Source organism: Sebastes umbrosus, chromosome 23, assembly GCF_015220745.1.
Source record: "Sebastes umbrosus isolate fSebUmb1 chromosome 23, fSebUmb1.pri, whole genome shotgun sequence".
NCBI lineage: Eukaryota > Metazoa > Chordata > Actinopteri > Perciformes > Sebastidae > Sebastes > Sebastes umbrosus.
In genome coordinates this window covers 3,433,465-3,446,209 of record NC_051291.1, presented here as the reverse complement: position 1 = coordinate 3,446,209, position 12,745 = coordinate 3,433,465, and the positions used below count along the sequence as shown (strand labels likewise).

The window sequence follows — 12,745 nt, the reverse complement described above, 5'->3', positions numbered from 1 at the left end:
GATGACGGGATGAGAGACAACGTAGTGTAACGTTATACAGACATAATAAAGCTGTTGAATGAGAGAGGCATCCGCCGATACGTTACACGGAAACACACCGTGTTAATAATAAGCCGACCACCTCACGGTACCGCCAGCTGTGAGCTGTGATCTGTTTTTAAAGTCACGCACCTTGGCGTAGGGATGCGCTCTCCGAGTGCCATTCTAGTTGTCATTGTAGACGTGCGGCACGGCGCTCAAACGCGAGAACGACGCTGTCGCGACGCACAAGAGTTCCCAAGCGCCTATTTTGCGGGCCATGATGGCTGCGACCCAAGATGAAAATAGTTAGTAACTGTTGGAACTCTGCAGCACCCACCGCATGTCATGTGACGAGGAGCAACCGATCACAGCCGGCAGATATCTTTTCTTTCTTCCGTAGATGTCAGTCTATGGTAAATACGGTGGAGAAGTTAATCATTTTAGTGCAGGACCACCGAGAGCTTTATGATCTGTCCCACTCAGTATTTTACTGGCTTCACCCTTTCTGTGCGAGGACGTCACAACATCTGGTTAAAAAGGTGAGTCGGACTGACACAGAGAAATTGAGTGTAAAGCTACCGTGAGGGATTTACGGCGCTGGAAATGCATTTATCTTTGTATTGATTGTATTTAGTTTGGTCAGTGAGGCTTCCTGCTAAATTACCGCAACTTCATCATCATCGTCATCGCAGCACGCAGGATTTGGTTGCTTAATAACGGCAGGCGCGCAATCTGCAAAGCAAAAGCGGCACAGCTGGCATTTTCCACAAATGTTACATGTCCACAGGGGGGCATTTTTTATAGCGAGGGATCGCCTCGCTTCCCAGCATTAGACGATGGGTGATCGGCTGCCACTAGACACAAGGCGCCTGATTGGTTGAACGCTTTCCCTCGAGAGCTGCTGCTGCTCATCTTCTTCCTTCACAAAGATAACGCATCATTTTCTGTACAGCAGAGCATTTTTCCCAAGTAACATGGACACCCACATAGCTGATCTGAAGAAGTAGAGATCAGCAGTATCTAATAACACCACCTATAGTCACATCAAGCACATGTCTCATGTAAGGTTTAGAGCAGTAAGCATAAGCCCACACTGTTCTAGCCCCAGATGGTCTCAGTCACCTGCTGGCCGCCGGTCTCCATCTGATGAGTCATCGAGATGCATTTCCTCGGGGGGCTCTGTTGGTTTGGGATAAAGCTACCACGGGTGGCAGCCGGGGGAGTCGTTACGGACGGAGAAAAAGCGTGAAGCATAACGAGCCTCGTGGGAGAGCAGTTTATGTACACAGACCCACTCCCGCTTTCTGCCTCGCAGGAAGCCTCTCTACTGCTGCCAGTGTGCCGGGGAGGACCAGGGAGTGGAGGGACGGGTGTACTCGCCTCCAATTACTGCTTATCACTCCGAGAGGTAGAAGAGAAATGCTTAGTGATGCTAAATCCATCGGATTCGCAAAGGAGGCTAAATAACGCTCCAAACTTACGCTAAATTTTGGCGAGGAAAAACTGTCATGGCCATTTTCAAAGGGGTCCATCCTGAATGTCACCAATTGAAGATAAACAGCCTATCCAATAGGACACTAACATTTTCTCTTGGATAACGGAGCCGTAATAAAGCAGCACCGGAGTAGACATGTAAGTCCATAAATAAAAGTAATATGACAGAGGGCAGAGGGAAACTACACAACGTATATTTGCCTGTATGCTTTTCTGCTATTTGTCATTCCTAGAACGGCAGCGTGTGCATTTGAGGGAATGAAAAGTTCTTCAAAGTCAGCGAACAGATGGTTTGAACTTGGGCTTTATCCGCTACTCATTTCACTTAAAGCCGGGGGGGTTATGTGGGAAAGAAGACGAATGCTTTGGGATGAAGAAGGAAGGGGGACCGATCACGGAAGGCAGATCCTGTCCTACGGAGGGAGCTAAAGCTGGGCTGAGGTGTGCAATCGCTTCGGAAATGAATCCCTCCCCTGAGCTTTGTCGTATGTCAGCGGGAAGTGACAGCTCAGCTTCTGACAATCACACATGTCAGAGGGAGGCAGGGGGAAGCATTAAAGCCATGTGTAGCTCTGTGTGTACGTTCATACAGGTTTGTAAGGAGGGAAATGGAAGGAAGGAAGGTTAGAGAGTTCAAATTGTGATCCAATCTGGAGTCTGTTGCCTGCAGGCGTCTTACGGGGAAGCAGGCATCAATATTTCCTCATCGGCCCCGAGGCCCAGAGCGCTAACAGACTTTAGCTGAGAAAAGCTGCGATTCTTTTGGATTTATGTCAAGGCAAGGTGAGGGACACTTTAGGCGTAATATTCAAATACGGAGATGAAAACGCATGCAGGGTGATGCTGCGACGTGGCAAATGGAAGAGACAGTTCACAGCGTTCATGCTTATTCTCATCCTACACATCCCTTCGCTCTGACGGGCAGATCAGTGTGAGACTGACGGAGGGAGGGCAGGTTAATCACACTATTCTGAACCTCTGCTCGGGTCTGGCGTGTTGTGAAGCTCGCAGATATGATCGGACTCGCCCCCGGCTGACTGTTGTGACGAACATGCTCTTGAGAGCGATCACGCACACCAGACACAGACGGATCGTCTGGGCTGTGAAACAATTGGATTATAAAGACCCTTTATGTGTGTCAACGTCATGGTTACGGTCACGGTGTCAGCTGGAGGCAAAACAAAGGAAAGACTGGAGGTTAACGCTAGCAGTGGGCTAAAGTTACACATCGAAAATGTCACCTTACTGTGTTGTTGGGTGCCAGAATCCAGATATCACATACATTTGAGATGACAAACTGTGATTCGAGGCTCTAGCGAGCTTTCTCTCCATCTCTGAAACGCTTCGCCGACATTGTACGACTCTCTTTTTGACTGACTTTACTGAAGGATAGTTAACTATAGGCATCCAAAGATTTATACGCCCTCAATTCTGCCTCCACTTAACGCTCCGCCCACAAAATACGTCATCATGTTACCTAACAGGAAAGTGGTCTATATACAGACCGGTAGCACAGACAGATTCAGCAGGAAGCAAACCATCACCAGCACGTCTGCAAGCTGCACTTCACCCTGGTTAAATTCGCCTTACGTAACCGACCATGCATTGTGTCTTTAACAGCCCTTTACTAATTAAAATCATTATAACAAAAGCCAACTAATTCTTGAGAAGCATATCTGATTGCTTTTCATGCCTCCCACTCGGAGGCTGGTAACACTGCCAATCATTAAAATCTTGGCAGAAGTTGGGAGTTGGGTAAATGTCAGCGCATCAGTCGATTCCCCAGCAGCCTCTCTGAAGGCCTGTCATCACACAGTCGTAGCGTGGCAGCTTTAAATCGATAGCGCGTCTCTCTCCTTTTCGCCTCGTTTAGTCTTGGATGTCCCTGCAGTGGGGCGGCGTCCTGACCGTCGTCTCTCTCAAGGACATGAACCTATTTCATAGTTTTTATTTTATGTTTGTTTTTTTATGAGCAAATGAGATGTGTTTGGTGTAAAGCAGATGTTTGCTCCATATCATCTGTAGGCTGAAAGCTCTTCACCCGTTACCTTTTCACTACATTTCCCCTCTAATACCTCACCGTTATACCCCAGTACGCTTCTATCTTCAACTAAAAACTCTCTGTTGTCTGACTCCTGTTCTATGGAGGACCACAAGAGTCACGGAAATAGTAATAAAGCATTTAATTGATAAAAAATAATTCTAAGTACTAGTTGTTTGTAAAAAAAATTACTAATTCCTATTTTTCTCATACAGTTAGTTATTAATCAATTAAATGCTTTAATTACTATTTTTCGTGGCACTTGTGGTCCTCCTTACTGTTCGCCTTATGATTAGCTCCTTGTAATGTCAGTGCTCTAAAGTTACTTTTAGAAAGAGCAGTAGATACTCACTAAATCCTCAAGGTTGCTTTAAATATGCAAATGATGCATTATCTTATTAAATATGTGCTAATTTGCATACATTTCCAGAGCAGATATCTGAACATTCTTGTTTCATTTTGTTGACATATTAGGGGTGAAAGGTTTTTACAGAGGAAATTTTGTCTATCTCTTTATATCATTCCATAAATCACAAAATACTGTCAACAGCCATAAAAAAAAAAAAAAATTGCCATGTTTTTGGGGATAAATAGTCCTATAAACCGGGCTATGAATGATATATGAACAAACCTATGGACGGACGGAACCTGCCTAAATGACTTGATAAATAAATAAATGTCATTAAATGTAGCAAAAATAATATTAAAAATAAAGGTAGCCATTAATTAATTGATAAAATGTGACATAAATGCAATGCAATTTCTGTTTTAATTTGCTTCTTTATTTATTTATCTGTGTATTAATTCCCTTATTTATTTACTCTTCTGTTTAATTTTCCCTTTTATTTATTTATGTATTTAGTTTTGGTAATTTTTTAATTAATTAATACATTTTTATTTTTGACCTGTCCAGGGTTTACCCCGCCTTAACCCAATGTCAACTAGGTTCTGCTCCAGCCCGGCTACAACTCTGAACAGATAATGTATGGATATTTTAATTTTATTTATCGAGTCATTTATTTATTTATTTATTTATGTATTTATCTATTTATTTATTTATTTATTTATTTATTTATCTATTTATTTATTTAATTAATTAATTAATTATTAATTAATTTATTAATTTATTAATTAATTAATTTATTCATTCAATTAGTTTTTATTTTGGCAGGTTCTGTCCTTCCTACAAAACCCTCTGTAGAAAACTTCAGAATATAGATAGGAGTGAAACTGGAAAATTTGGTGGACGTAAGTGCTACTGAAGTGGAGATTTCTTGCTCAGAGCCTTTAAAGATATGGATTGTAAAATTCCATACATTTTACAAGACACTACAGGTGAATAAAGATGAGTAAAAAATGTTAACTAATAGATATCGCCAGGAAACTTCCCCATTTGATAACTTACATGAAGACAAATACTTTTGTTGTATTACAATTTTTCTGAAATTGTATGTTTAAATATGCAAATGAGACATTATCTAATGGCAAATTTAGGAGGAATCTCCCGACGCAAATAGACAAAGTGTGTATTTTTGATGTTTTCTTTCCACTAGTCTGAAAGAAGACATGTTATGGATGCAAAATGTTTTTGCTTGAGGTGTCTCCCTTTAATTTCTAATGCTTCTTCTCCTTGTATCCTTGTAGAAGTTGTTAGGTAGCGGCCTCAAGGTGACGCTTTACCTGCCGATTACTTCAACTCAATTGGCTCTGAGAGGATCTTGCCTGCAGTTTCTGCTTGGGAAAGTTTTGATACATTTTCAAACTTTCAGCGTACCCACTTTTCATCGCGCACACACATCACTGGCTGCCGAGCACAGTCTGGTGCGTTCGCCCTTGCAAACATCCACCTGGCTTAAAGAGAATGGCAAGCCACTGGAGCTTACTCAAACTCGTCGCAAGGTGCTCTGCAGATGAAACGTCAGCTAAATGTCAAAAAATTGAATGTGAAACTGTATGCAAATTTGGATATTTAACAATGTGCTTTCATGTATCCAGCTGTGTCCGTGTGTGAATCTCAAAGAACCTCAATTAGACCCGGGTGAGGTCGACTCCACAACAGCGTCAAACACACATCAGCGAAGCAAGAAGCGACAGCTATGATTGACAGACTCCATCCTTACCTGTCGATGTCACCCTGCATCTCTTTGCTCCCTCTCTGGGATGCTTCTCGAGAAGAAGAAGTGGCGTCGGAGGCTCGGCCTGTGTTCCGCGTGTACAGATGGAGGCCGCCGTCTGTAAGGTATCTGTGAGAGGGGAAGTAATTAGAGGATGTAGGTGTTAAAGAAGGTGCTGCATACTTTTTTAATTAATATAGAGCAACAGATTAATTAACCATCTGAGACCCGCGATCACGACCGATTTTACTGTCTTTTAGAATCTGTAGCAGGTTCAGTTTTAGAGCTAGAGTGAGGATAAGGATATCATATGCAACTTGAAAACCTAAGGAATCCATCGGTACCAACCAGGTAATCCTAACTCGTCGCGAAGAAGGTTAAATAACACTCCAAAGTTAAGCTAAATTTTGTCGAGGAAAAACTTTCATGGCCATTTTCAAACGGGTCCCTTGACCTCTAACCTCAAGATATGCAAATGAAAATTTTATGGGTGAATATTTCTGCATACTGGGGTCCCTAAACAGTCTTGGAATTACATAAATTGGGTATCAATGTAAAGCTGAGACTCTTGTGGCTCCAATGAGCCCAACTGTATTCATGTGTGATGATGTTAGTCCCCATAGGAGACATTTCATTGTAGTGAGAGCATTTTTTTTTTAATTTGACCTCACTGTATAAAATGACCTGTGGTGACCTCTAGGATAATCACAGCCTCATGAAACTTTAAAGCCACAAACTAGAGACCTAGAGCATTCAGAGGATGGATGGCTTTACTAGCTAGAGAGACAATAAGGGGGTTTCTGAGCAGTTACCACAACAGAAGTGCTCGCCATCTAATTGCAGAAAAATGCAATTCTTGCAGAAATCTCTTCATGTCATGTCATGTTTTTGATCCCAAATCACAGCATGGCTTTTTATATGTTGTTCCTCAAGGTCTTGGTGTCTTCATGTGGTATTTTGGAGGGATTATTGATCATTTTTAATAATTCTTGAGTGGTAAAAAATGGTTAAATTTAGCAGCAAATCTGTGTAACAAATGGTATCAACCCAAAAATTGCTGCAACAAGTTATGAGACATAATAGAGCATGGGGATGGACATCATATACTTCTATCATAATGTTCTAAGCCCTTGAGACACAGAGCAGCATCTCAAATTAATCGTCAGGGTCTGAGCTTTCAGATGATGTTCACCACTTCTATGTGACATCTACTGCTGACCTGCTATCTCCCCCTAAAGACCCCTTGTACCCCCCTAAAAAAGACAGAAACTGTTCTATTGTGGGTCTCAGAGGGTTAATAAAGAGCAACAGATTAATTAAACTAAACCAGTAGAGAAAATACAGTGACTTGATGGTTACACTGACTAATGAGTTTAGGCTGTATGAGCATTTCTGCACAAAAAAAGTGCATGTTTAAACGTATATGTGTGGCAGCGAGTAAGATCCAAGGCTGCTGCCAGAAAGCTATCAGACACGGCTGATAAGACACGGGGATCATTAGCGTTCAGCTAATTAAGCTAATAATTCAGCTAATCACCCTTCCCTCCCGACATGTTGCTACATTTTCTGTTCTGACACGTCTTTAATCCTACGGATGCTTTACTCCATCACTCCTTGCTTCACAGAAACTCTTTGCAGGAAGCGCACGGATACCAAGCGGGAGTGTGTGTGTGTGTTCCCACTCGCTCACGGCATTTACTGCTATTGAGTGAATGAAGGTCAGAAGCTCTCACACGCACGTTGTCATCGCGATGTTTGTGGAAGACTCCGACTTATCTGTTTTCATTCATTCAGCTAATCTGTCAGCGTATCCGGTGGCCTCAAGGTTCACGCTTCACTTTCAAGGCATGACAAAGCTGTGACGGCCTTGGTGGATGTCAGCCGGCTATTCGTTTTAATGTACAAAGAGAGATGGGTGAGGCCTTGGTGACTGTATGAATACACAGCTGACCATGAATCACAGGACGTTCTTTTTCTACTAAACCCAGAAGGCACTGCGGCTTTGAATGGAAATGTGTCACTTCTCCTGATGACCCTGATTCATGAAAACCTTTAAAGTCGTGATTTAGTTCGTACGAATCAGTGATTTTCAAAGTGCACTTTGTCCGGGGGTCGGCGAAATAATTAGCTATAAATCATAAAATTGTGCTGAGTCATTAAAAAGTACATATACATACAGATGGGAACCATTTGTGCCAACATAACGAGTATATTGTGTCCATTAACTACCATCCATAGTTAGCTCTGGGCCAATAGAAACTCTGTCATGAATCAGTCATTTCACTCGGGGCGCAATGAAACGTTCCTGCTGCTGCTTAGCTCAGCTTTGAGTCAATCCACATCATCAAGTGACGCTGAGACCAAATTAGTTAAACAGAGAAAAATATGATGACAGTTATATCGAGCTTGGTTTATTGAGAACAGCGACGGGAGACCAAAATGCATCATGTGTCTTCAGGTGATAGCGATTGAAGCTAGGGATGTTAATAATTAACCGTTTAACCGTTAACCAACGTTAAGCATTTTAACCGATCAACGTAGCATAAATACACACACTGTTTGTCGGCCACTTGCTAAAGTTATGCCGGACAGACACACAGCTGCTAAACTAAACTAAATGTGCGGTGGAGAAAGTGGCTGCGTGTCTGCAATCCTGCTATCGTAACTCTCCTGGACGGGTGAACTGGGGACCGTCTGTTGTGCTCCTGCAGCTGGTACACCGCTGCAATTGAAGCCATAAATATTCAATCACTGATACAGATATAAAGACTCCACCACCAGGTTTGGTACCCTCTATTAGTCTCACATTGATGAACAAATCTTTTAATTTTTAGAGCATAAGATTTAAAGCTTGCTATGATGATGTTCAATGTTTGTTTACGTCAGTTAAAGGGTACCTTGTGGAGGTTTTGGCTCCTAGCAGCACTTTGGAGTCATGTTTTTATGGGTGGGTGCACATTTTGTTAGTACCAGGCACACATACAGTAGGCATGCGTGTGAGCGTGTTATTCCTTTGGTCGACACTCATGGCAGTAATGTGCCAACAAAGAAGACTGTTAGCGAGCAAATATGCATGTAAAGGATGCACAAAATGCATTTTGGTGAGTAACATTGTTATACATGTGAATCAATTAAATCAAATTATTGATCGGGCCGTTAAAGCAGGGATTAGTCAGAGCATCAGAGGAAGCCAACATGCTTAGCACTCGTCATCCTACCCGCTGGTGATCTCATCCATCCGGCCGTTCCTCCCTAGGATGTCCCCATCACTCATGTACCCTGCCATCTCCATCTGCTTCCCTCCTTCCAGCCCTCCTCCTCCTCCTCCTCCTCCTCCTCCCTTCTCCCCCTGCTCCGCCCCCCTCGCCCCTGCCGCTGCCGCCGCTCGCCTGAGGGGGGCGCTGTACACAAACCTGGAGGGGTCCGGGTGCCCGCTGTAGCGGCCCGTGGTGGTGCCGGCACTCGTCGTGCTCGCCCTGGGCGCGGCGGTGTAGCCGCTGGGCATTGAGGGGGCATCGCCTGCCTGGAGGCGCGGGGTTTGGGTTTGGCCCAGACGCCAGGCCATGGGGGAGGAGCGCGTGGTGAGGGCTGGTAGGCTCCGCCCATTGACCTCGGTGGTTACCGTGGTGTCGAAGGTCGTTTCTAGTGTACTGTGGAGACAGAGGGGTAGAAAGAGAAAACAAAGGGTTAACGCTGATTCTTGATATGACACAGCAAAAAACAAAAGTGCCTTGAGACCTATTTTACTGTCTTTCAGCGGCAGGTTCAATTTTAGAGCTGGAGTGAAGAACAGATAGCATTTGAAACTGAGGAGTAAGGAATCCATCGGTACCAACCATGTCATACGAGCTTGCTGGGAAGGAGGTTAAACAACGCTCCAAAGTTGGGCTAAATCTTGGCGAGGAAAAAAACGGTCATGTCCATTTTCAAAGGGGGTTCCTTGACCTCTAACCTCCAGATATGTGAATGAAAATGGGTTCTATGGGTACCCACGCATCTCAGATTAATCTTCAGGTTCCCAGCTTTCAGATGATGTTCACCACTTCTATGTGACATCTACTGCTGACCTGCTATCTCCCCCTAAAGACCTCCTGTACTGCCCTAAAAAGGACACAATCTGGTCTATTGTGGGTTAAATGCACCAAAATCACAAGCCTGAGTCATCGTATCAGGTGCACTCCTGTGCGAAGGGCAAGTCATTCAGGTGAAAAGATCAGTCGTATTTTAAGTAGAGAGCTGTCTACATCAGTTGAGCGCCACTCCCTTCAAATCTCACGCTGTTTCTTCTAACATCGCTTTATGTATGCGTGTGTGTGTGTGTGTGTGTGTGTGTGTGTGTGTGTGCGGGTGACCTTCCTAAAGTGTTGTTACTTCCAGTGTGTTAACTTGAAGAGGAGGAGGAGGAGGAGGAGAAAGTGAAGGCTCCCTTGAGGACATATGTCACATGGAGATGGAGAGAGAGAAACAGCTATACTTCCATCCAACCATCAAGTGTGTTTTATGAATACTTTTGAAATGCCAGAGAAAATAAAATGTGAATCAGGTGCATCAGGGTGGCAGCGAGTAAACATACCTCCGAAATGTCAGAAAAAAAGAGGTAATAACAGCAGCTTTACAGATCTTTAATAACTTGTCATTTCCAATCAGGTTTTCTATATTGTTATATCACCATTTGCACGTAAAATAAAATAGAAATAATTAAAGTTGCATCAACATGTTTCTTTGGTATTCTGATAGATGAGAAAATCTGGTTGGTTTTGTCTGCAGTAAGGTCACCAAATCTCTTGGGACTCTGAGAAAAATAAGAGGTTTTGTACACAAAACATGTCCCTTTTAAGTTATCAATATTTAACCTACTATAATATTGTACTTTTTCTAACTTATCTGAACTAAATATTGCTGCGACAGAAACAGTTTATTAGATTAGCAACTTTTTTCGAATGCTGTTAAACCCATAATCGTGCAGCCCTACTAGAGAAAGACAGATCTTGTGTCGGAGAGAGAGAACAGTGTGAGTGTGAGAGTAAGTGAGATGTTAGCAAATAAAAGCAGCCAAGATAAGGAATGCAACCTGATGGAGGGAGACAAAGAGGACTGACTCACTATCCTGACAATCCTCCATTAGCCCTGCGACAGACACTGTAGCCCGTTATTCTCTGGAAGGATCTGAACGTGTCGAGTACTGTGCAACACACGTCTTTCATCTATCAAAGGATGCCTTGCAAGATCTTTACAACAAAAGAATGCTGCTTGATTTTGCACATTTTTATGACGGCGTGTTACAGTAGAAGTGCAGCAAGTGAGGACTGTGAAGGCCACTCACTTGATGCATCCAGACACAGAGAGAGAGAGCAGAGCATGACGGCGGTGGCGGTGGTACCTAGCGTGAGCTCTCTCTGCTGGGAAAAAGAGTGCACTGCATTCACACCATGAACAAACCACACATGAAGCTGCTCTGATCTGTGTCTTTAAGGATGATGTGTATTCCAGTCACAGACATCCCTGTGTCAACACAATGACGGCGTGCTCTATTATATACGTATCGCCATGGAAACAAGACTAATATATATAGGAAAAGTGTAAACAGGATTAAGGGGTTTATATGTGCCTGTTGGCACACGTTGCTAACACTTTAATAAACAATTTGATTTATACAATATAAGGATGTGATGTTTGTATATTAATACAACGGTTGTCAATCGATTAAAATATGTAATCGTGATTAATTGCACGTTTTATCTGTTCAAAATGTACCTTAAAGGGAGATTTGTCAAATATTTAAAAAAAAAATGTGATTGCTTTATGCAAATGTATGTATATATTTATTGTTGGAAATAAATTAACAACACAAAACAATGACAAATATTGTCCAGAAACCCTCACAGGTACTGCATTTAGCATAAAGAATATGCTCAAATCATTACACTAATACCTTTGGCCCCACTAAAGTAGGGAGTTATTATCACGTTAACTTTGACAAACCTGATTAAAACACTAAATTGAAGCATTATCAGCATATTCATTCTAATGTAAATACACTCATTGTCTGCCAGTACTCACTTATAAATGATGTATAGATGCAGCCAATACAAAAAAAACACACACAATAGACAGAAACAATATTCTTTAAGGGGAAAAAACATAGCTAAAGATGCAGTTGAAGTGGAGGACAGTAGCTGGATATGTGGGACGAGACACCTATTTGCATGCCTGCCTCTGTATGCTGGCCGTCATTAGGTGACAAAAGCAATGACATCTTAAAGCAGCGTCTCACACATAGCAGTGAGAGAGGTGTGAGAACAGCCTCGTCTGTGATGTGTGTGTGTTGGGTGAGTAAAGGGCGGGACGCTGCACCCTTCTGATGCCAACATGAGAGGGGCAGCGATGCCAGCCTATATTCACAACGCATCTCCATCAACACCTCGCCGAGATCCACACACACACACACACACACACACACACACACACAAAACCCAATGACACACGCAGCGCCGTGTCAGAGTGCCGAGAAGCCAAATTAAACAAACAAAAAAAAAAAACAATCTGACAAGCGATCGCAGACCGAATATGGAAACACAGAAATCAATTTGCCACGGTATAGAAATCAAAATCATTTAACCGTTCGTACACAATGTAACTCGCTAAATCAGCTTATCTTTATCTCCAGGCAGCAGAGAGAAAAAAAAAACACAGAAGAGAGGCAGATAAACTGACGGAGACTGTGTGTGTGTGTGTGTGTGTGTGTGTAGGATGAAGGATATGACTGAGCAGGAAGAAGGGAAAGGTGCTGAGATATTTTACTAAACTACCACATATGAACACACAGGATATAACACATTCTACAATGTATGATTAGAGACTACATACAGTATAACATCAACATATTGTTGCTATATATCATTGGTTGTCTCCGGTAAATATAGCAACACAGTCTCACGACAGTTTGTGAAACAGTCGCTCAGCGCGGTTTTCAACAACGTTGTTTGTTTTCCTATGAATGTCCAGCAACGCACGTGTCAACTTCCGCTCCAGTCTTTTCAAAATAAAACTTATTAGTTAGGCTTAGGAATAAATC

At 42.7% G+C, this 12,745-nt stretch overlaps 1 protein-coding gene across 13 annotated transcripts in view; it reads right to left on the bottom strand.

Moving 5' to 3' along the window:
* nav3 (neuron navigator 3) overlaps positions 1-12,745 on the bottom strand; it is a 227,489-nt gene that overhangs the window by 58,227 nt on the left and 156,517 nt on the right. For all 13 annotated transcript variants that reach the window (XM_037760193.1, XM_037760198.1, XM_037760195.1 and 10 more), the window contains 2 exons: positions 8,889-9,320; positions 5,677-5,799 (listed from right to left, as the gene is read on the bottom strand). In XM_037760193.1, coding sequence (XP_037616121.1) covers positions 5,677-5,799; positions 8,889-9,320 — 555 coding nt within the window. The remainder of the gene's footprint in view (positions 1-5,676; positions 5,800-8,888; positions 9,321-12,745) is intronic.